This window comes from Cuculus canorus, chromosome 10, assembly GCF_017976375.1.
Source record: "Cuculus canorus isolate bCucCan1 chromosome 10, bCucCan1.pri, whole genome shotgun sequence".
Classification (NCBI taxonomy): Eukaryota; Metazoa; Chordata; class Aves; order Cuculiformes; family Cuculidae; genus Cuculus; species Cuculus canorus.
This window is the reverse complement of record NC_071410.1, coordinates 20,119,849-20,141,313: the sequence shown is the minus strand read 5'-3', so window position 1 is coordinate 20,141,313 and position 21,465 is coordinate 20,119,849. Positions and strand designations below refer to the sequence as shown.

The 21,465-nt window shown below is 57.0% G+C and overlaps 2 protein-coding genes across 7 annotated transcripts; both read left to right on the top strand.

Annotated features, from left to right (window-relative positions):
- The first annotated feature begins 1,010 nt into the window (after window positions 1-1,010).
- On the top strand, window positions 1,011-11,361 carry LOC104060519 (protein eva-1 homolog C). Of its 2 annotated transcripts, XM_009562322.2 has the most exons (8): window positions 1,011-1,450; window positions 4,325-4,524; window positions 7,755-7,878; window positions 8,080-8,232; window positions 8,759-8,902; window positions 9,037-9,108; window positions 9,458-9,547; window positions 10,234-11,361. In XM_009562322.2, the coding sequence occupies exons 1-8, from the start codon at window positions 1,156-1,158 to the stop codon at window positions 10,617-10,619; spliced, it is 1,464 nt and encodes a 487-aa protein (XP_009560617.2). In that variant the 5' UTR covers window positions 1,011-1,155; the 3' UTR covers window positions 10,620-11,361. The 2 variants fall into 2 exon arrangements, with proteins under 2 accessions (XP_009560617.2, XP_053932061.1); XM_054076086.1 differs by lacking the exon at window positions 9,458-9,547 and having other exon boundaries at window positions 1,013-1,450.
- A 4,309-nt stretch (window positions 11,362-15,670) lies between these two features.
- CCNB3 (cyclin B3) lies at window positions 15,671-20,824 on the top strand. 5 transcript variants are annotated; one of them, XM_054075600.1, is made up of 12 exons: window positions 15,671-15,715; window positions 16,659-16,766; window positions 16,847-16,930; window positions 17,067-17,176; window positions 17,648-17,729; window positions 18,084-18,182; window positions 18,361-18,453; window positions 18,724-18,861; window positions 19,668-19,823; window positions 20,062-20,211; window positions 20,334-20,464; window positions 20,616-20,823. In XM_054075600.1, the coding sequence occupies exons 2-12, from the start codon at window positions 16,674-16,676 to the stop codon at window positions 20,686-20,688; spliced, it is 1,209 nt and encodes a 402-aa protein (XP_053931575.1). In that variant the 5' UTR covers window positions 15,671-15,715; window positions 16,659-16,673; the 3' UTR covers window positions 20,689-20,823. The 5 variants fall into 5 exon arrangements, with proteins under 5 accessions (XP_053931575.1, XP_053931573.1, XP_053931572.1 ...); XM_054075598.1 differs by having other exon boundaries at window positions 15,682-15,715; window positions 16,648-16,766; XM_054075597.1 differs by having other exon boundaries at window positions 15,689-15,715; window positions 16,835-16,930.
- Window positions 20,825-21,465: the final 641 nt, after the last annotated feature.

Here is a 21,465-nt window from a genome sequence, read left to right as displayed (position 1 = left end):
GGGAGGGAAATGTTCGCTGTCAGACTGTCCTGGCTGCCATCCCACTGGAGAGAGCTTCCCAGCACCGATGAGGTTAACTCTTCTCTTGAGCAAGTCCAACCTCACACCTTGAGACCCCATGGCTGGTACCAACTTTTGCGCAAAATCGGGATCCTGATTGCTTGATTTGTCTGTCCCCCCTAATCCCCCCACCCCACCCCCCACCACAGAGAAACTCAGACTGTCCTGATATAATCAAACTTTGATAAGAAAGCATCCACCCCGAGGCAACTAGGCTGGGAAATGAGTTTGCAGGCTCCGAGAGGGGTCTCCCCACAGGAGTTGTTTCTCCTGGGTCGTGGTGCTCACACGGCGAGGAGCTGGGGGACATTTTTGTTTCTGCCCCATTAAAGCTTTTGGGGAACTTGAAACTCCACCCAGTGGGACAGGAAACTCTGCCTGATGTTCCCAGCGGAAAGAGGGATGAATTAATGGTGCCAAGTGGGGCCATGGCAGCACCCTTGGCACAAGCTCGGTGCCTGCCTTGCTCTCCCCACCCAGCTCCCACCACGCATGAACCATCAGGAGATGCATGCTGGTCCCTGCTGCCACCCTGGCCCCCCTTGCTGGCCGTGCCTGAGCGCAGGGTGCCACGCTGGCTCCTGGCACTGCTGGCTGCTGCCTTCTCCGCTGACCTCAGCCCTGGGGCTGAGCAGGGATTTAACTCCTTCAGAGCGGGGGACACGGGGTGGCACGGTGCCCTCCTCACAATATCTGGCCCTGCAGAGGCTGCGGAGGCAGAAGGGCGGCAGCCAAGCAGTCTGTGCCCGCAGTGTTTGATGCAGGGCAGATATTTGCCTTTTCGGCAGGAACAGCAGCCTTGGGAGGCAGCACAGGCAGCCCTTCCCTTCCTCCTCAAGCAGTGAATGGCCGGACATTTGCAGAGATGGAGATTACAGCACACGTGTATCCGGATTTCTGCCTCACCGTGTCCATGAGAAAGCAGGAGGCACATAGGAAACATCACCAAGCCCCGTCCCTCTGCTTGAGGGCAACGGAGGTGGGAGGGAAAGAGTTTCTGTGCCAGTAAGGGTGATGCCAAAGCACAGCACCCACTCCCTTGCCATGGAGCACCTTTGAAAATGTGATCCCTCCCTCCCTGTGGGAGATGTCCTCATGCTGAGAGTGTCCCAGCTGTCCAGAGCAGCCCCCTGCCTCGGGCAGCAGACAAAGAGCGGGCACACAGGCGCCCGCCTGGCCCCAGTGCCTTGGCAGGACAGAGAAGCGAGCCATTGTCCCCGTGCACAGCCAGCCCCAGCGCCCGCCGCCACCCATCAGCCCAGCGGAGGCTGCCTGGTGGGACAGAGCAGAAGCTGTAGCTGGTGCAGCATGACCCGGCTGGTGTGGCCAGCCACAGCCCTGGTCCTCCTCTACCTGGCTGCAGGGCTGGTGGCCAGCCCAGAGCTCTCCGGTGAGTCGGGGCGCGGGCAGGGCAATGAGGGGTGCTGGGCACCGCGCTAGTGTGAGGGGAGAGTGAGATGACAGCTGGGTTGGTGGGGTAGGGACAAACATGCCACACACCAGTGCGGGCCACAGTTTGCAAAAAGAAAAATGGGGTTTTTTTTAATCCCCACGGCAGGGCTGGGATCTGAAACTGTGTTGTACACATCCTGGAGCTCTGGTGTGAATGAAGGAGCAGCTCCCCCCACCACCGCTGCGCTCACTTGGATGGTTTGGAGGCAGAAATTCAAAACCCCCAAATCTTAAGATAGTCCCTGAGCTTTTCTGAGCCCTCCTCACCGATGGTGCTCTTGCCCTCAGTGCTGGGTGTGGAGCTAGGCTCTCATAGTGCACCCAGGGCTCCCCTGGAAGCTGAAAAGGTAAGGGGAGAGATAGACTGAAGTCTGCAGCCCCCAACCAGAGCCACCCGTGTGTAGGGGAGGGCTGTAGAGTGCACTGCTCAAGGCACAGCAAGAGCCAGATCCTCTCCCCAGTGTCAGTGACAGTGAGACTTATAGGTGTAGCCAAGGCAGAAAATTGGGATTGCAGTGCTTGGTACAGTCAGGGTGGGTGCAGACTGGGCTGCTGTTCCTCTGAGGCATCTTCTAGAAACAGCCCCACACACCTTTCACTCCACTTTGGTGAGCCTGGGCAATGTGAAAGCCCTGCATGATGCCACCAAGCGTGGCAGGGCGGCTGCAGTGGAGAGGATATGATTTCATCTCAGCAGGGCTAACTGCTCAACCGCACCTTCAGGGACTGAGTAAGCGGCACTGACAGGCATCCGGATCACTCACAAAATCTGCCTGCTGCCTCCTTGCCATGTTTTCGCTCCCCCCCCAAAAAAAAATTCATTTCATCTTCACAGTCGCTCACTGCCCCAAAATGATGTGATGGAGACACCGCTGTGGCACCGTTTGAGCCTTGGTTTTAAAGTAGAATCTGCCAGTGCTGCCAGCAGGGATGACAGCAGAGGAAGGTGCCTGCTGCAAGGCATGCTGGATTTGAGGAAACCCATTTCTGCCCTTATTCCTCCCTTCCATTTCCTTCCATCCCAAGGACTGGCCCAGCAGCAGAAGGTTTGGGCAGCCACACTGACAGCCAGCTCAGGGATGGGCGGGCAGGTTTGAAATTGGTGTCGGGCAGAAGTCACTTCCCAGGCGGCTCCAGAGCCTGCACAAGTGCCACAGGTGTGGAGCTGCTACAAGGGTTGAAGAGCAAGGAGGTGGGGGCTGACAGTATAGATAGGGTCCCATAATCCCCCTGGCCCTCAGCATCCAGTGATATGGACCAGGATGGGAGTTGTTCTACTCCCCTCTTTGTGGGCACTGCGCTCCAAGGGGCTCCTACAGCTCTGTGACCTTCACAGAGAATCTTTCATTGCACTGGAGTTTTGATACAGCTAAAACAGCTTTTCTGTGCCCACTCACCTTCCTCTGCCTCTTCTTTCCTTTCTCCTCCAGGACACAGAGGAGCAAGCAAGGGCTCGCTTGTGCAAGACCGTAACCCTCCCATCCATCCCAGCTTCCATAGAATCATAGAATCATTTGGTTGGAAATGCAAGGAGGGATGCTGGCTGCGAGTGCCAAAGGGTTCAGGGCAGGAGGGAAAGTGAAAAGGGCCCTTTGTGTGGCTGAGGCTGGCACGGGTTTGCAGAGGGAAAGAGGAAGAAGCACAGGGCTGGGAAACAGTGCTCCCACCTTCTTATATTGGTTTGGGGATCTGGTCCTGCCCTGGACCCCAGCACTACGCTGGGGACCAAGTCGCTCCAAGGACCCCATAGCTGGGGACCGGGGTCTGTGACCCACCCAGCAGCCCAGGGTCCTGCCGGGCAGATCCCGGGTTCCCGTCCCCACCTCCCAGCCTCAAAATGCTGCTTCCCCTTTGCTTTTGCTTAATTCAAAGGCCTGATGCAAACTGCTCTGTGCAGGGCCCTCCACAGCATTCTTTGTCAGCTTTTCTTGGTTCCTCAGCCTCCTCCAGCAACTGGTGCCTGCTCGGAGCACTGCTGGCAGCTTGCAGCCCTCTTTCTAATACAGCTTGCTGGCTCACCCAGCAGCCAGTACAGACAATACCAGCCAGAGCTGATTGCTGCATGTTAAACCCACTTAAAGGCTGGGCAAGGCAGGCCCACATTACTGCCCCTTGGAAGGAAAACGATAGGGTAAGTAGTCTGGGACACAAACCAAGTAGGATTCAAAGAGAGAAATACCCAGCATCAGGAATTCAGGGAGAGAAGACCGTCACCCATCAGAAAGGCTGGGAATAACTTGTATCGATGCTCTGAGCTTCTCTTGTAGAGAGACCCATGTGAGCTGGGCTCAGATGATGACTTGGTGACTCACACCCATCCATAACCAACCCAGCCAACTGCATGAGCTTGCAGCAGCCGCTGGACCCTTCTCTGCTTCAGCTCATAGCTCAGCACCGTGTGACAGAAAGCATCCTCCTCTCCTGACTCTGGTGATCATCTCTGGTTCATCCTTGCTCTCTCCTCCCCATATCTCCATAACAAGCTTGATTTTCTCTAAACACTTCACAAACCCTCCTGGGATTCTTCCATATGTGTTTTTCCTGACCTGCAGTCCTGCCTCCAGCCTTTGCTTCCCTTTGCTAACAAGCCTGGCTGTTCCATGCTGCTTTCCAGCTTCTTGGCTGCAACACGGGATATAAGATTTACTGCAAGCCCGTCTTCTGCCGCAGCGCCACTCTGGTCCTGTTTGCTCCATAAGTGCCCCAGCCCACGATGTCCTCACTGCCTCTGCCTGTCAGAAGGCCAAGCGCCACCACCACCATGGTCCTGGTGGCTTCTCCAGCTGAAGCCATCCACGCTTTTCCCTTCCAGGGTACCTGCGCAAGGTGTTGAGGAACCACACCATCCACACCTGTGACGGGGAGCAGCTCCTCATCGTCTGCCCTCGCAAGACCAGCATCAGCATCCTTGGCGCCTTCTATGGGCGTCGTGTACCCAGCCCCAACCTCTGCCCCAGCCCTGGCAACACTTCCCAGGAGAGCACCGAGTGCACATCTGCCACTGCCCACCTGGTAAGGGCAGAGGTTCCCAAGGGACTGGACAGCATGCCCCTCCTTCCTCAGGTCACAGAGCTGCCTGCTTGGGTTGGAGGCTGCAAGCAGCTTCCCAGTGCCCCATCAGCACTGGGATTCACCCTTGGGGTCCTTTCTCAGAGTGATTTTACAAGATAAGAGTGGGTGAGACCTGCAATGTGTCCCAAGACGGGGCAGCCCTGCAGGAGAAGCCTGGCAGGAGGCACTGCTGCATCCTGAGCTGCCTTTTTGAGTAATTCTGCAGGATGCAGCTGGCTTGGAGAAAGCCCTGGTACCTGGGGCTGGCTCTTGGGATTGTTCCTCTGGACTTGGTGCTGGTGAGGTCACACCTTGAATCCTGGGTTAGGTTTTGGGCCCCTCACTACAAGAAAGACATTGAGGGGCTGGAGCACATCCAGAGAAGGGAACGGAGCTGGGGAAGGGGCTGGAGAACAGGGGTTCTGGGAGCGGCTGAGGCTCCTGGGGCTATTTAATTCTGGAGAAGAGGAGGCTGAGGAGAGACTTCATTGATCTCTGCAGCTCCTGAGGAGGTTGGAGCGAGGTGGGTGTTGGTCTCTTCTCCCAACTGACAATGGGTAGAATGAGAGGAAATGGCCTCAGGTTGTTTCAGGGGAGGTTGAGACTGGATATTGGGAACAATTTCTTCACTGAGAGAGTGGTGAAGCCCTGTCCGAGATTGCACAGGGCAGTGGTGAAGTCTCCATCCCTGAAGGGCTTCAAAAATGTGTAGATCTGTCTCTTCAGGACATGGTTTTGCAGGCACAGTGGGGCTGTGTTGATGGTTGAACTGGATGAGCTGAGAGATCTTTTCCAGCGTTAATGGTTCTATGATTCTAGGAGCCTGGTTGCTGCCTTTTGTGGATCGCTGCTCCTCTGGGCAATGCTCTTTGGCCCCCACCTGCAAGGCCTTGGCCAGATGCTCAGCTCTGTCCATGCCTGGGGAGATGCTGCACTCCCTGTCTGGACCCACCTCTCCCTCCTGGTCACAGGGCTCTGACAAACCCAGGGCAGCCGGGATATGTGGTGGGTGCCACCAGAAGGGTCGCCTGATGAGGACAGGGTTTCATGTGCTACTTTTCTATTCCTGGTCCAGCTCCTTTTGCCCCTTTCCATGGGGCAAAACTGCAGCAAACCCAGCTGCACGGGGAAGAGGGACATGGAGCTGGAGAAGAGAAACAAGAGCTGAGAGGCCAGTTCCTTGCCCGAGTAGCTCACAAGGCTTTGCTGCCCGGACCTGCTCCAGCCGTCTATTCCTTCCCAGCATCCCACATGTTCCAGGAGCTCTGCAGGTGCTGAGCTCTCCATGCTCGTGTGGCACCAAGCAAGGGTGCCCAGAGCTTGGGTGTCAAGCACAGGGTTGGAGGAGACAGCCCGGCACAGACATTTGGAGACTGAAGGGCAGATCCGTGAGCAGGATCTATGCAGCTCAGGTTTGCAGTAAGATGGAGCTGCCACACCTGTGGGACCATGACTGTATGGCACTGGGTTCCCCACTGATGGGGGCTGCTGGTGAAGAAGGGAAGTCTGCAGAAAAGAGAGCCAGGTGGCTGCTGCGGCTCAGCACTGCTGAGGCAAAACCTGAGGAGAGAGATTAATGACATTTCCTCCTCAAATTTCACTTCTGGCAGCCAGCGAAGTCCAAGAGGAGGCTCAGTCCTGTGCTGGGCTCTGGGGCACAAGGGCATACACTTGCACCCCAGGAATCGACCGTGTCCTGGGCTGCATCCAAAGCAGTGGGATCAGCAGGGTGAGGGAGGGGATTCTGCTCCTCTCCTCTGCTCTGATGAGACCAAACCTGGAGTCCTGTGTCCAGTTCTGGAGTCCTCAGCACAGGAAGAACATGGAGCTGTTGGAGCAAGTCCAGAGGAGGCCACAGAGATGATGCGAGGGCTGGAGCACCTCCTGTACGAGGACAGGCTGGGAGCGTTGGGGTTGTTCAGCCTGGAGAAGAGGCTGCAGGGAGACCTTAGAGCAGCTTCCAGTGCTGAAAGGGGCTCCAGGAAAGCTGGGGAGGGGCTCTTGATCAGGGAGTGCAGGGAGAGGATGAGGGGGAACAGTTTTCGGCTGCAAGAGGGGAGATCGAGATGAGATCTTGAGGACAAATGTTTTGCTGTGAGGGTGGGGAGGCCCTGGCCCAGGTTGCCCAGAGCAGTGGTCACTGCCCCATCCCTGGAGGGGTTCAAGGCCAGGTTGGATGGGGCCTGAGGCCCCTGACCCAGTGGGAGGTGTCCCACTGCATGGAACTGGATGGGCTTTAAGGTCCCTTCCCACCCAAACCATTCTGTGATTCTGTGACAGAGGAGGGGAAGGTGGTGGGATGCCAGGGCCTGAGTCGCAAGGCAGTTTTGCAGAGGGGTGGTGGGGAGGACGAGGCACAACCCTGGCTGCAGCCCCGCTCCAGCCTCCGTGCAGGCTGCAAGGATGGTGCAGCGGGTCCTGCAGCGCGTCCAGCACTCCGGGGATGGGGTCCAGGAGCCACTGCCCCACCGCCAGCACAGGTTCAGGCTGCCCGGGACATCTTTGCCCGAGCCACGGGCCTTTGGGGCAGCAGGAGCAGCGACAAGGGCGACGGCGCCAGGGCAGGGCAGGGACGCGACCCGAGAGCCTCAGCGGGGGCGCCTGGCGACATCAGGTGGCGCCGAGTGGGCATTGCAGGAGCGGTGTCAGTGCATGCTTTGCACGGGTGTTGCAGGAGAGATGCAGTGCATGCATTGCAGGAGCAGTGTCAATGCATGCATTGTATGGCTACTGAAAGAGCAGTGTCGGCGCGTGCATTGCACAGGCGGTGCAGGAGTGTTGTGTGCATGCATTGCACAGGTGCTGAAAGAGCTATGTCAGTGCATGCATTGGATGGGTGCTGCAGGAACAGTGTCATCATGCACATAATACCACTCCTGTGTTACCATGCACACCTGCATGGCTTTGCACATCCGCCACGTGGTTCTGTGCTTCACACGTTGACTTAGACATGGGCAGGGCTGTGCCTGATTCAAAGCCCTGTCCTGACCAGGGTGAACACGATGTGGGGCAAGCTGGACATGGTACGGGACATGGTGGACGTATTGTGGGGCATCATGCGCAGCTGTGGGGCACCTTTGCAGGGTCAGGGCCCGTTTCCCTGTGCTTGATGATGGCTCTGAGGGAGAGGAGTTGAAAGCAGCCTCAGGACCCCTCACCCACCACCACGCCTGGCCCACTTTGCTCTGCAGAAGCTGCTCGCAGAGTGCCAGGACCAGCAGTGGTGCCAGTTCTCAGTGCACAGCCAAGTCTTCGGGCCGGACCCATGCCCTGGGACACACAAATACCTCATCGCTTCCTACAAGTGCCGGCCAGGTGAGGCAGAGGTCTGGGCAATGCTAAGTGGGCTCTTCCCCAACCTCGGCTGCTCGGCCAAGGGCAGAGAGGGGTGCTGAGCTGCTCTTGTATCTCCCGGCCCTCTCCCAGCCCTGCCCTCAGCATCTTTCGGACTCTTCAGGCTAAGGGAGAGGGGGGCTGCAGGGGATGCTTTGGGACGCTCTGCTGTGTCACCCCCAGGGAACCATCGGATCAAGACTGTATGTGAGAATGACAAGCTGAGACTGCAGTGCCGACCCAAATCCATCCTGGCTATTTATTCTGCAAATTATGGACGATTCCTTCGGGGCAAACCAGAGTGCGATGCCCTGAACACTGGAGGACCACATATAGGTACACCGGAATGGTTTGAGCCAGAACTGGGGCCAGGAGCCGTGTAGAGAGCAGGGTACCACTGTGCATTTGGGTTGTCCCTGTGTCCCTTGGTCCCAGCTGGCTGGTGCCCGGCAGGAGGGGCAGGCAGATCAGACAATCATCATAGAATCATAGAATGGTTTGGGAGGGAAGGAACCTCAAAGCCTATCCAGTTCCACCCCCTGCCATGGGCCGAGACACCTCCCACTGGATCAGGGGCTCCATGCCCCATCCAACCTGGCCTTGAACACCTCCAGGGATGGGGCAGCCACAACTTCCCTGGGCAACCTGGGCCAGGGCCTCCCCACCCTCACAGCAAAACATTTCTCCCTAAGATCTCTTCTCGATCTCTGCTCTTTCAGCTCAAAACTGTTCCCCATCATCCTATCCCAGCACTCCCTGATCAAGAGCCCCTCTCCAGCTTTTCTGGAGCCCCTTTCAGTACTGGAGGCTGCTCTAAGGCCTTTAAGATCTGCCCATGGGTCCAAGTCCTATGTCTTTGCAGAGTGTTTGGCTCCGGATGCCCTGCGGAGGGTATCCAAGAAGTGCCACCGCAAGGGGAACTGCACTGTGACTGCTGACCATGCCACCTTCGGGGACCCGTGCCTCCCCGGCATGAAGAAACAGCTGCGAGTCTCCTACACCTGCGGTGAGAGCCACCCACGGGACTATGGGCACAGGGCCACTGTGCCCACCCCGTGCTGTCAGGCAGGGGCTAGGGGCTCCCAGGGGAGGCAGGGGCTGCTCAGGTTGGGGATGCTCAGTGTGTGTTCTCCTTTGCAGTACCCAGGCAGCTGCTGGAGGAGGTGGGCCCTGATACCTCAGACCCTTTCCTGCTCTCTGACTACATGCATGGTAATGTAGGGAGTCCACAAAAAATGGTGTGGCATCATGTCTGTATGTGGGTGAACGACCCTTCCATGGCCTGTCTGTGCCCGTGGTACCCACCCCACAGCTTCATCCCAGCATTACTGTCCCCGGGCTGAAGCCACCCATCAGTTGGTGCCTATGTCAGAGGGGCCAGGAAGGTGCGGTCTGCTGGGAGCAGGGAAGAGGAGGACGGGCAAGGGAGCAACCCGGCAGGCAGAGGAGCACTTGTGCAGGAAGGAAGGAGTGTGGTGTGGGGAAGGAGGCAGGGAGGGGCAGGCAGTGGGGCGCTGAGGAGCACCTCGAATCTCAGCCGGCAACCCCTTGTTCGCTGCAGGTGGCTGGTACAAAGGGCCCAGGTTCTCCAGGCTCCGGGAAGACCGGATGATTTTTACTAGCTCCCTGGCAGCTTTTGCCCACCTTTGGGGTATGTGCCCTGCCTGGCTTTCACACAGCATCCGGGGGAGCAGGATGGGCTTGGGAGGGTGGCTCAGGCCCCACAATGGCCCCTGCTCATCCTAGGAATCGGCTCAGACACAGTGAGACCTCTCCAGCAGTGTTGGCAGGCACGCGAGGGAGGAGAGCACCAAGTGCCCATGCTGGGTTTGGGAGTGGGGCATGTTGGGTAGGAGCTTGGAGGCTGAACAATCCCCAAGTCCCTGCAGCATCAGTGGTCATGGTGACACTGTGGTCCTGCCCTCAGACTCTCCTCCAATGGGCTGAATGACCCATTGGGTGTCCTTTCTTCCTGCCCTGCCTGTGGGGGCAATGATGGAGGCAGGCAAAAATTTCCCTTAGCAGGGGAAATTGCTCATTTAAATTCCTGATGAGACCACTCTCCCCCCTGCGCTGCCTGCCCTGCATCCCAGGGGGGCTTCCTATGGGGAAAGAGGCATCTGGGGACACTGCTGGGTGCTGATGAGGCTTTGGGTGCTGCTCTCACCATCACCAGGGCAAAGTCTATCCTGCCCAGCAACCTGGGAGCTAAGGACATCGTTGCTCACCTCCTCTTCCTCCCATGTGCCCAGTAGAGAGGGTTTTCCAGGCACTGGTACCCCACAGGCTGTGGAGGCAGTTTGTACCTGGTGTCTCTCTTTGCTCTTCACCCTCCAGGTGTCCCAGAGAAAGTTGGCCTCTACTTTCTTTGCGGAGTCTCAGGAGGCCTCATACTCCTGCTGTGCATCATCAGCCCCAAAACGACCTTCCTTCAGGAGGTGGGAGAGGCTCTCAAAGACACAGAGCTGGGGAGCAGCTCGGAGCTGAGCAGGGCCAAGCTGCGGGATGAGCAGGACGAAGACCTTCCAGATGACAGTTCCTCGGACTCCTCCTTCCGCCGCCTCACCCGCACCTACCGGGCCACTGACAGCATCTTCAGCCCTGAGCTGACTGCGGCCATGGAAGGAGCAGCAGATCACCACGGCCATGGTGGGGAGGAGATCTGGATGCCCAAGGAGTCGAGCCCATATGCCATCCACAAGATCAAATCAGCCACCAAATAACAACTGGAAAAAAAATGACCACAGAGCAGTGGGAGGTGAAGGCTAAAAAATGGGATCTGGCACTGGAGACTAAGAGTTTGGGCTCCTCGGGGTGAGTGGGCATCCCAAGTGGCAGTAGGGCCATAGCAGACCCAGTGTGGCCATCAGCTCACTGCTCCATCAGCCTAGTAAACTCTGACCCAGGGGTAAGACACAGTCCCTGGGTGTGATGAGGAGCTGTGGGATGGCTCGTGGGACCACTGGCTCCTTTGCCACCAACATGCCGCTAACCCTAAGCTAACCTCAGCTCGCATCAGCTGGCTCTAGTACCTAACTCTGCCTAGCCACCATGAGCCCACCTTGAGCCTTGCCAGCCTGTTTGCTCCCGTCTCTTCTTGACTGCTGACTTCCACCCCTGGTGCTGCCAACACCCTCTAGCTGTCAGGCAGCGTGCTGGCAGCAGAGAAGCAGCGATGGCCAGGATGAGGGGAGGATGCAGGCAGAGCGGGTGGGACAGCCCCTCAAGCATCACCCAGCACAGCTCTACCACACCACATGCCTTGCAGTCTGGTATCCCTGAGAGAGTTGCACCCTGGAGCAGCCGACAGCTTGGTATAGCGCTGACTCTCACCTCCCTGTGGGCACTTGGGAGCTCTGCCACTCTGTGTTGCTCTGTGCTTTCCTTCATGCTTCTGCTGGCAGGAGAGCCCCGGGCTCACTTGCTAGGCATCCTTTCAGTAAATAAATGCAACAGCTCGTAGACACAGCGTCCCAACCTCTGCCATTAGTAGTGAAAGGGGAGGAAAAAGGAAGCGGCAAAGCTCAGGCCTCTGAAAGCAGATCAGCTCCTTACTTCCTGCTGGTGTTTCTGCTGCTAGGCCATGGGGAGGAACAAGTTGGGCCAGTTTGAGCATGGGAAAGGATAAGGTTTTAGCCTGGGGCAATAGGGGAAAAGCAGTCTGTGTGGATCCTATGAAAACGTTTCCCTGCCCTTGCTCCTTCTCTTAAGCCCGAGGCTCTCTGTCTAGTAAGCAATCCTAGAGCAAACATCCCCAGATGCCATGCAGACTGGCTTCTTGGCAGCCCCAGGGAGCCAGGCTGGGTTTGGGGGCTGCTCCAACTCCAAAAGGCAGCGTCAGCTCTGTGGTGTAGTGGCAATGGGCTGTATGGAAGCAGCGACCCGGCTCCCCTCATGATGGGGACACTCCACGCACCCAGACTCTTGAGCTAGCACATAGTGGGGTCTTTTTTTTCCATCCACCACTTCACACGAAGTACCTGGGCTCAATGCAGCAAGACAGGGTTGTGGGGAATGTCAGGGCACCCGTTAACCCAGCTGCTGGTACTGGTGCTCTGCTGTAGCAGGGTCCTCTCAGTGCAGAGCTGAGTGCCGTGGCAATGCGGCAGCCTTGGGTTCCTGATCCACTAAAGGGGGCAGGGGGTAAGGACTGGCATCCTCCCTGAGAAGTGGTGGCTGCCCCATCCCTGGAGGTGTTCAAGGCCAAGCTGAATGGGGCTTGAAGCAACCAGATCCAGTGGGAGGTGTCCTTGCCCATGGCAAGGGGGTTAGAACTGCATGATCTTCCAACCCAAATCATTCTATGATTCTATGATTTTAGGGTTTGCTGAGGGATGCCAGAGCCCAAGAAGAATTTGAGAGGCTCTCACCTCAAACCAGGCCTGAGTATCCCTAGATGACAGGCAGGACTGAGACCACAGACTCAGTGCTTGGTTAGCTTGCACAGCTCCCTCTGCAGACCCATGGCATTCACCTTGCAGGGTCTGCTTTCTGCTCCCCTCATCTTTTCTCCAGTCCCGGCCAATGACTGGGTATGATTTCGGCACGGGTGGTGCAAGCCACAGCCCCTGCAGTGGGGCCAAGCTCCCCGAGAGCCTCCAAGGAGTGTCAGCAAGGCAGCACTGTAGGGACTGGAAAAGCCGGCTTCCCCCAGCCAAGCCTGGGCAGAACAGGCAGACACAAACTCATCCCAAAGCAGGCAGCTTGCCCAAGCCCCCACAGAGCCACAGGCAGACTTGGATAGAGGTTTTTTGGCTGAGGAGGCCTATGCACCGTGTTTCCACTGGTAGTGGGATGTGTCCCAGATCTGCCTGGCTTTTCTGCACCCAACTTGTATTTTTGGCTGGAGTATGTGCTGCCTCAACATGTGCAAGGAGACGCAGATACTTGGATCCCACAAGGATCCCAGACCTACAGTAAGCAAACGTCAGGGAGTTCCCAGGCCAGAAATGGCAGTGGCAGCTCCAGGGGAGCTGAGGCTGGAGAGGGCAAGAAGCCAAGGAAGTACAAGATGGGCTGAAGCCACAGCAGTTTTGATCTGTTTGGGGGACTGAAGGTATCAAGATCTGTCAGACCCAGCTCTAAACCCACACTGGCTCTTGTCTATGTCGCACCCCAAAGTCGTTCTGCAGCTCCTGACTGTCAATGGCCCCAGGTCTTTCTGCTAGAGACGTGGTAAAGTTGTCTGTGCACAGCTTGAGACACCCCACATATCAGCAAGGAGAAAGGACTCATCCTGCACACATGGCCTGCAGGCAGCAGGTTTAAGTCCCCTCAGAAGCTGGCACTGGGATGTTTCCCTAGCAAGGGGTTCATCAGCTCCACCAGCAACAGCAGCATGTAGGTGTGGGATTATCCCAAAGGATTTCCTTGAGTTAAACTTAGTAAACTTAGACAGTTTCACTAGGAATCTGACAGCTCAGGGGAGCTCTGCTGAGTTCACCACAACTGAGGGGTTTCCTTTCGTCCTGAAGCTTGTCTCAAAAAAGCCCCCAAGAGCTGGAGAAGGCAAGGGATCTCTGCATGACAAGTGGCACATGTGTCACCTACCACTCTGCTCCCCAAGGGAATGGGGATTAGGTCAGAGCATCCTCAAAGCCTCTGGGACTGTGGGAGCAGCTCAGATGGCTCACAATGTGCCAGGGGCTGCCCAATGACAAACATCCTGCCCAAGCAGAGCAGCTCCTACCCTCAGAGCCACCTTTCACTCCCACCAGCCCAGTTTAGCACTCTCCGTTTGAGCTCATGTGATGGGCATGGGGTGGGTGCCTCCCACCCCAGGGCTGCAGGGAGGGGTCGCCTCTGCCTCCCTGGCAGGAGCTGCCACCCCTGCTCCCACAGACCCTTGTCATGGCCAGCTGTGACATGGATGTTACTCAGTTCCTTAGTCCTCCTTCCACAAAATGGGACACTGGGCAGGAAAACTGTCTGGCTGCAGGTCCCTCACTGGGGAGGTCAATCCTCTCTCTTTCTGTACTCAGCAGAGGATGAGAAGCAGGGACACTCTGAGGGTAACTGAGCTGGTGGAGAAGCCCAGGATCAGAGAATCAGAGAACCATAGTATCCCTAGGTTGGAACTGACCTTTGATGTCATCAAGTCCAACCATATCTGTCCAGTACTAAATCATATCCCTAAGCACTTCATCTGACCATCTTTTAAAGCCTTCCAGGGATGGGGACTCAATCGCCAACCTGGGCAGCTGTTCCAGTGCTGGAGAACCCTTTTAGTGAAGAAGCTTTCCCTAATGTCCAACTTGAATCTGCCCTGGTGCAGCTTGAGGCCATTTGGCCTTGTCCTACCACTTGGGCGAAGTGATCAAACCCCACCTCTCCACAACTTACTTTCACACAGTTGTAGACAGTGATAAGGCGACTTCTCAGCCTCCTCTTCTCCAGGCTAAACAATCCTACATGGACCCTCCTGGCTACCCTGGAGCCAGCAGGCAGGAGCAGAGGGCAGGGGAGGAGGCAAGAGGGATGGAATCTTACCCCAACCATTCTGCAAGGGTTTTCTGGGAGAAGGGGCTTTCTCCCTGGCCAACATATTAAACAGCACCCACTCATCCCCAGTTTAAGACTGTTTCAGCAGCCTGCATCTCTCAGAGCTTGGTCAACAGTGACGAACTGGTGGCTGCTGGTGCCATCCCTGCCTGGCTGGGTGTGACCGATGTACTTGCCATGTAACCAACATTGTGGTAGTTTGGTTCAGGCTCCAAAGGAAGAGAAAGCTTGAGCTGTTATCAGGCCAAGACCTCCTCTCTTTCCAATCTGTACCCTGAAAACCCACGAGGGAGCAGTGACACAGTGAGCATCGAGGCATACAAGGACAGGTTGAGAGAGTTGGGGTTGTTCAGCCTGGAGAAGGCTGTAGGGAGACCTTAGAGCAGCTTCCAGTGCTGAAAGGGGCTCCAGGAAAGCTGGGAAGGGGTTCTTGATCAGGCAGCACAGGGATGGGATAAGGGGGACAGTTCTTCAGCTGCAAGAGGGGAGATTGAATCACAGAATCACCAGGTTGGAAAATACCTCTTGGATCATTGAGTCCAACCATTCCTATCAACCACTAAACCATGTCCCTGAGCACCTCATCTACCCGTCTTTTAAATACCTCCAGGGAAGGTGACTCCCCCCCCTCCCTGGGCAGCCTCTGCCAGGGCATGATGATGACACTTTTTGTGAAAGTTCTTTTCCTGGTGTCCAGTCTGACCCTCCCCTGGCACAGCCTGAGGCCATCCCCCCTTGTTCTGTCCCCTGTCCCTCGGGAGAAGAGCCCAGCGCCCTCCTCTCCACAGCCTCCCGTCAGGCAGTTGTAGAGAGTAATAAGGTCTCCCCTCAGACTCCTCAAGGCTAAAATCGAGATGAGATCTTAGGCAGCAATGGTGGGTGTTCCAGGCGAGGTTGGATGGGGCTTGGAGCCCCTGATCCAGAGGGCGGTGTCCCTGCTTATGGCAGGGATGGGCTCTGAGACCCCTTCCCACCGCAGCCATTCCCTTCCCCCGGCGCTCGGGCAGCAACCGCGCACGCCTCGGCCGCTCACGCTGCCCCCCCACCGACGCCGCCGGGCGAGGTTAACGGGCAGCCGCTCCCACCAATGGCCGCCGCCGGCCCCGCCCCCAGCCCCCCTCCTTCCCTTCCCATTGGCTGCGGCCGATGAATTTTAAACCCTGCCGCCCTGCCCCTTAGCAACCGCACGGCCTCGCGCTCCCCCATTGGCCGCCGACGCCTCGCCCCGCCCCGCGCTCTGATTGGCCGGCGGCTCGGCCAGTGCCGGCCCGGCGCTGCACAACTGCTACTTTCAAAAGAGCCGGGGCCGGCGGCGGAGGTGAGCTCAGTCTGGGGGTGCGTGTGTGTGCGCGTGCGGGGCCCGGGCGCGTGCGGGGCCCGGGCGCGTGGGCTGCGGGCCGGGGGGCTGTGTGGTGGGGGGCTGTGTGGTGGGGGGCTGTGTGGTGGGGGGCTGTGTGGTGGGGGGCTGTGTGGTGGGGGGCTGTGTGTTGGGGGGCTGTGTGGTGGGGGGCTGTGTGGTGGGGGGCTGGGATGGGATGGGATGGGATGTGCAGGGGGTCCAGGAGGTAAGTGGGAACTGGAATGTAGAGGGGACAGGGAGGGATCGGGGACTGGGTGCTGTGGGTGAGCGGAGACTGGGATGTAGGGGAGAGGCAGACAGTGAGCGGGGATTAGGATTGGGATATGCGGGGCAGGGGGTGAGTGGAGACTGGGCTGTGCAGGTGAGCTGCAGAGAAAGGCTCCGGGGGGCTCAGCCCTGCTGTCCCTGGGGAATTGTGGGTGGGTATTTTATCCCCTCACCCCCTCCAGGGAGGGCAGGGGTCTCCAGCTCTGCCCTGGGGTGCTAGGCCTCACCCTTTGCCCCTCCCCCCCTTTGCTGGGTGCCTCCCCTCTTGCTGGATGTCGGGGGTCCCCCTTGACCCTTCCCCTCACTGGAGGCCCTCTCCTAGCCCTCCACTCTCACTGGGTGCTGGCAGCATCCTTCTTTGGGATGCGGGGAGCTGGAACCTGCCCCTCCCTCAGCAGAGCATTTGGGGGGTCGTTGGGCTCTGTGTCCCCCCTCCCTTAGGAAGAGCACACCAGCCCTTCACTGTGTCCCTCACCAGGCTGGCACCCACCCTGGAATCTGCCCCTCCTGCACATCCCTTCTCCCCCACCTCTCCCAGTGGGACAAGAGTGCCCTGCCCTCAGCTCCTGGGGATGTCCTTTGACTGGGACAACCACCAACATCGATTCCTGCTCTGATACCAGCGTGCTTGTAGAAACCACAGAAGAGGATGCCATTGTCACGCAACGCCAAGGTGCTGAGTACCAAGCAGCCCAGAGTGAGCAAGGCCAACCCTACTGCAGAGAATGTCAACCCTGAGAAGGTAAGCCCTAAGCTGGGCAAGGGGTTCGGGGCCTCTGGTGGGGCAGCTGCAACCCCAGTCTCTAACAGCTTCTCTTGCAGGAGGAGAGTTGCCAGACGAAGAGGTCTCTGTCGTCACCCCAGGGCGGGCCCAAGAAGAGGTCAGCATTTGGGGACCTCACCAATGTGAGTGCTTCTGTGGGGCAGGGACTTTGGTGCCCCTTGTGAGCCCCTCGTAGATGTGAGGGGTGTCCTGTGCCCCAGTAGCAGGAGGTCTCCCTGTAGGGCACCCCTCTGTATATCCCTGCTCTCACCCAAACAGGCTCACAAGAACCACGTGGTTTCGGGCAAGAAGGAGGCTGTGAAAGTGGTACTCCAGAAGAACCACACTGCCCAGGGAGTGGCCAGGAACAATGAGATCAACCTGCAAAAGTGAGTAGCCGAGGGACAGGGACAAGGAGGATGCTGCAGAGACAGCATCCCCAAGCCTGTCCCAAGGGGAAGAACAAGCAATGGTGGGGGATTTATATGAGTAATGGAGGAAACCATGAGCAGACAGTAGATAAAACAGCCTCTGTGCTGGGGAGGTTTAGAATGGACAGTGGGAAAAATTTCTCCACCAAAAGGGTCACCAAACACTGGCCCAGGATGCCCAGGGAAGTGGTAGAATCACCATCCCTGGGGGGATTTGAAAGATAAGTGGAATTGGTGCTTAGGGCCATGGTTTATTGGTGGAATTGGCAGTATTAGGTTTGAGGTTGAGGTCTTTTCCACCCTAAGAGATTCTGAGTCTCTGTGGGAGTATTTTAGGATTGGACTAGCCCCTTCCTGAATCAGCAATAGGATCTTTCAGCCAGGAGATGTGGCCACTTCCCAGAAATGATTTAGTCTTGTCCTGTCCAGGTCAATGAAGAAAACGCCCCCAACAGAAGTTCCTGCAGAGTCCAAGGAGGATCCTACGCCAGAGAAACCAGTGCCTGAACAGGTACCAAAGCCCTCTGAGGAGAGGGCAGGGACTGAGAGATGCAGATTGGCCCCTAGTCTCATCCTGATGGTGCTGATCTGTTGCTGCTGCTGGAAATACAATGGCACCAGGCAGAGCTTTAGACCTCAGAGGTACTCTGGCCAGTTAGATAGGAAGCTGGAGCAGGGGTTAAACCCCCCCTGACCTTTCTTCTTCAAAAGATCTCCCATGGGAAAGAGTGGGATAGGGATGGCAGTGTGATGGGGGCAGATGGGCAAGGAGATACTGAGATGCAGCAGCCTTGGCCTGAAGAGATGACCAGCCCCTGCAGAGCTTGGGGTCTCCCCCTTGCCACTGCATCCTTCATCCCACCAGGTACCAGCAGTGGAGGACATAGACAAGGAGCAGCTGGGTGACCCCTATGCCAATGCAGAATACGCCAAGGAGATCTTTGAATACATGCGGGAAAGAGAGGTGGGTAATGACTGGCCAAGGGCTGGGAGCCTTGTCTGGGGAAGAGGTGACCATATGGGTAGGGTCACCCAATGCCCAGAGGCTCTGAGACCCCAGCAAAGGCCTGCATGGGGCAGGAGGGGGCTCAATTAAGGGGCGGCAGTGTCTGTCGAGTCCCTGACAACTGGTACCTCTGCAGGAGAAATTCATACTCCCCAACTACATGGAGAAGCAGTCAGACATCAGCAGGGACATGCGTGCCATCCTAGTGGATTGGATGGTGGAGGTGCAGGTACGTGGGCATGGGGAAGGGGGGCTGGCCTTCTGCAGAGCAGCATTCGCCCTGCTTTTGGTGTGTGGGACCTCAGGGTGCTGGCAGAGGCTCCTGTGAGCATCCCCAGCGCAGAGTTGATCTTCCCCTTCCTCAGTTTGGGGATGTATCCCTCCCTCCCAGCCTGGCCCTGTGGGCACCTCTGGCCCCTGTGAGGTGAACCAGCGGGGAGGCAGGTGGGTCTACCTCCTGCCTGACACCTCCTGCATACTCCTGTCCCCATCCTTGCAGGAGAACTTTGAACTGAACCACGAGACACTATATCTGGCTGTGAAGCTGGTGGACCACTACCTGGTGGAGGTGGTGAGCATGAGGGACAAGCTGCAGCTCATCGGCTGCACCGCCATCCTCATCGCCTCCAAATTTGAGGTGACTCCTTGCATGCTGTGCTGTCTTGGTGTCCTGAGGCAGAAGGGGCTGTGTCTCTCTGGTGTCCATGGGTTATTGGAGAAGGCCAGGTCCTCATGGTGCCAGCCCACTGCCCTGAGAGCTGCTGGGGTGAGAGTTGGGGTTGTTCAGCCTGGAGAAGAGAAGGCTCCAGGGAGGCATTAGAGCAGCATCCAGTACTGAAAGGTCTTGCAGAAAAGAAGGGGACAGACGTTTTAGCAAGGCTTGTGACTTGACAAGGAGTAATGAGTTTAAACTAAAGCAGGGGAGATTTAGAGCACATATAAGGAAGAAACTTTTTACATGAGAATGGTGGAACAATAGTTTGCCCAGGTTGCCCAGGGAGGGAGTGGAGGCCCCATCCCTGGAAACATTCAAGGTCAAGTTGGAAGGGTCTCTGAGCAACCCAATCCAATTAACGATGTCCCTGCTCCTGCAGGGAGGCTGCACTAGATGCAAGTGTCCCTTCCAACCTAAAGCATTCTATGATTCTATGTGTGATCTGCCTTCACGTGGGCTGGATCTTGTCTTCTGGTGTTGCTGGAGACCTGTCTCCTCTGTGCCCTGCAAAGAGCACCAGGACACCTGAGTTCACCTCTTGCAAGCAAGGCTTGAACTTAGAGCCAAGGGCTGAGGCGGTATACACAACACAGGAGCCCCACTGGATGTTGGAACAGTCTTTTCAGTCTGACAGGTTGAGTCCTTACGGGGCCTGCAGACCAGTGGGATTTCCTGAGCATTGCCAGGATGATGCCAGATCAGGATGCTAAGCAGTTGTGCCTTGGCAGGAGCGGTACCCACCATGTGTGGATGACTTCCTCTACATCTGCGATGACGCTTACAAGCGGGAAGAGCTCATTGCTATGGAGATAAGCATCCTCACCACCCTCAAGTTTGACATCAACATCCCCATACCCTACCGTTTCCTGCGACGCTTTGCCAAGGTGGGTGCAGCAGGAAGACAGGCTGGTGTCAGCATGCCTCCAGACACCTGTTGGGGTGGCAATGTGCATCCCTGGGCTCCCAGCGTTCAGGGGTGAGGATGTTGGTCTGTGGCAGGCTGAGGCAGTGAGATCTGTGTTCTGTGCCCTAGGGGCAACACCCCAGGTCCCAAAAAGGTTTGGGGGGGAGGAGCAGTGTTATTCAAAAGGCTGAGCCCTTTCCCTTTCTGCCTGGCTACAGTGTGCCCGTGCTTCCATGGAGACGCTGACCCTGGCACGCTTCCTCTGTGAGATGACCCTGCAGGAGTATGACTATGCCCAGGAGAGCCCCTCCAAGCTGGCTGCCAGCTGCCTGCTGCTGGCCCTCACCATGAAGAACCTTGGTGGCTGGGTAAGTTCCTGCCCAACCAAAAGGTGCAGGAGTGGACAGACCAGTGCAGGGGGCTGGAGAGGGAAGACAATGGCTGTGTGGCTACCAAGAGAACCTAGCTCAGCCCCATTGTCACTTTGCAGACCCCTACGCTGGAGTACTACAGTGGGTACCGTGCCCAGGACCTGCATCCTTTGGTGAAGAGGCTGAATTTTCTGCTCACATACCAGCCCCGTGACAAGCTCAAGGCTGTGCGCACCAAGTACTCACACAGGTGAGCGTCATGGGCCTCTGTCTTATGCCTGCACCTCCGCATAGGGTGGCACCACCAGCGTGCATCCTTGGGTGCCGCAAGGGAGCTGGGAGATCTGGTGGATGGGTGTCAGAGCTGTGGCTGAGCTCTAAGCCAGCAAGTTTCTTTCCAGGGTCTTCTTTGAGGTTGCCAAAGCCATGCCGATGGATATGCTCAAGCTGGAGGAGATACTGAAGAGCTGCTAGCCCTGCCTCTGTAAATAGCCTGTAAATAGTGAGGTGCTCTCTGGCAGGGGAGTACTGTGTATATAAAAAAGAGTCATCTTAACTGAAGGGGATGGGAGAGGGGATGGAAAAAAAAGTTAGGTTGAACTGTTAATAAAATATTGTTTACCTTACATGCTAGTGGTGGCTGCTTGGGGAGGGGGGTGATGGTGGTGGGAATTTTATCCTGTGTCCAAGACTGCATCAAAATAAGTGTGGCCAGCAGATTGAAGGAGAGGATTCTCCCCCTCTACTCTGCTCTTGTGAGACCCTACTTGGAGTCCTCAGTCCAGAGGAGGCCATGGAGATGATCCGAGGGCTGGAGCACTTCCCATACAGGACAGGCTCAGAGAACTGGGGTTCTTCAGCCTGGAGAAGAGAAGGCTGGGGGGAGACCTTAGAGCAGCTTCCAGTCCTGAAAGGGGTTTTATGAAAGCTGTGGAGGGGAGGTTCTTTATCAGGGAGGGCAGGGATAGGATAAGGGGGAACGGTTTTCAGCTGAAAGAGGAGAGATTGAGATGAGATCGTGGGAGGAAATGTTTTCTTGGCAGGATTCCCAGGCACTGGTGGCTGCCCCATCCCTGGAGGTGTTCAACATGATGTGAGCCCCCTGCTCCAGTGCGAGGTGTTCCTGCCACCGATGAGCTTTGAGGTCCCTTCCACCCCAAACCATTCTATGGTTATGCATAGCCTCTGAGTTGTGGGTGCATGATGGGGAGAAGGAAGAGGTGACAGCAGGAAGCTCAGGTGTAAAGGCTG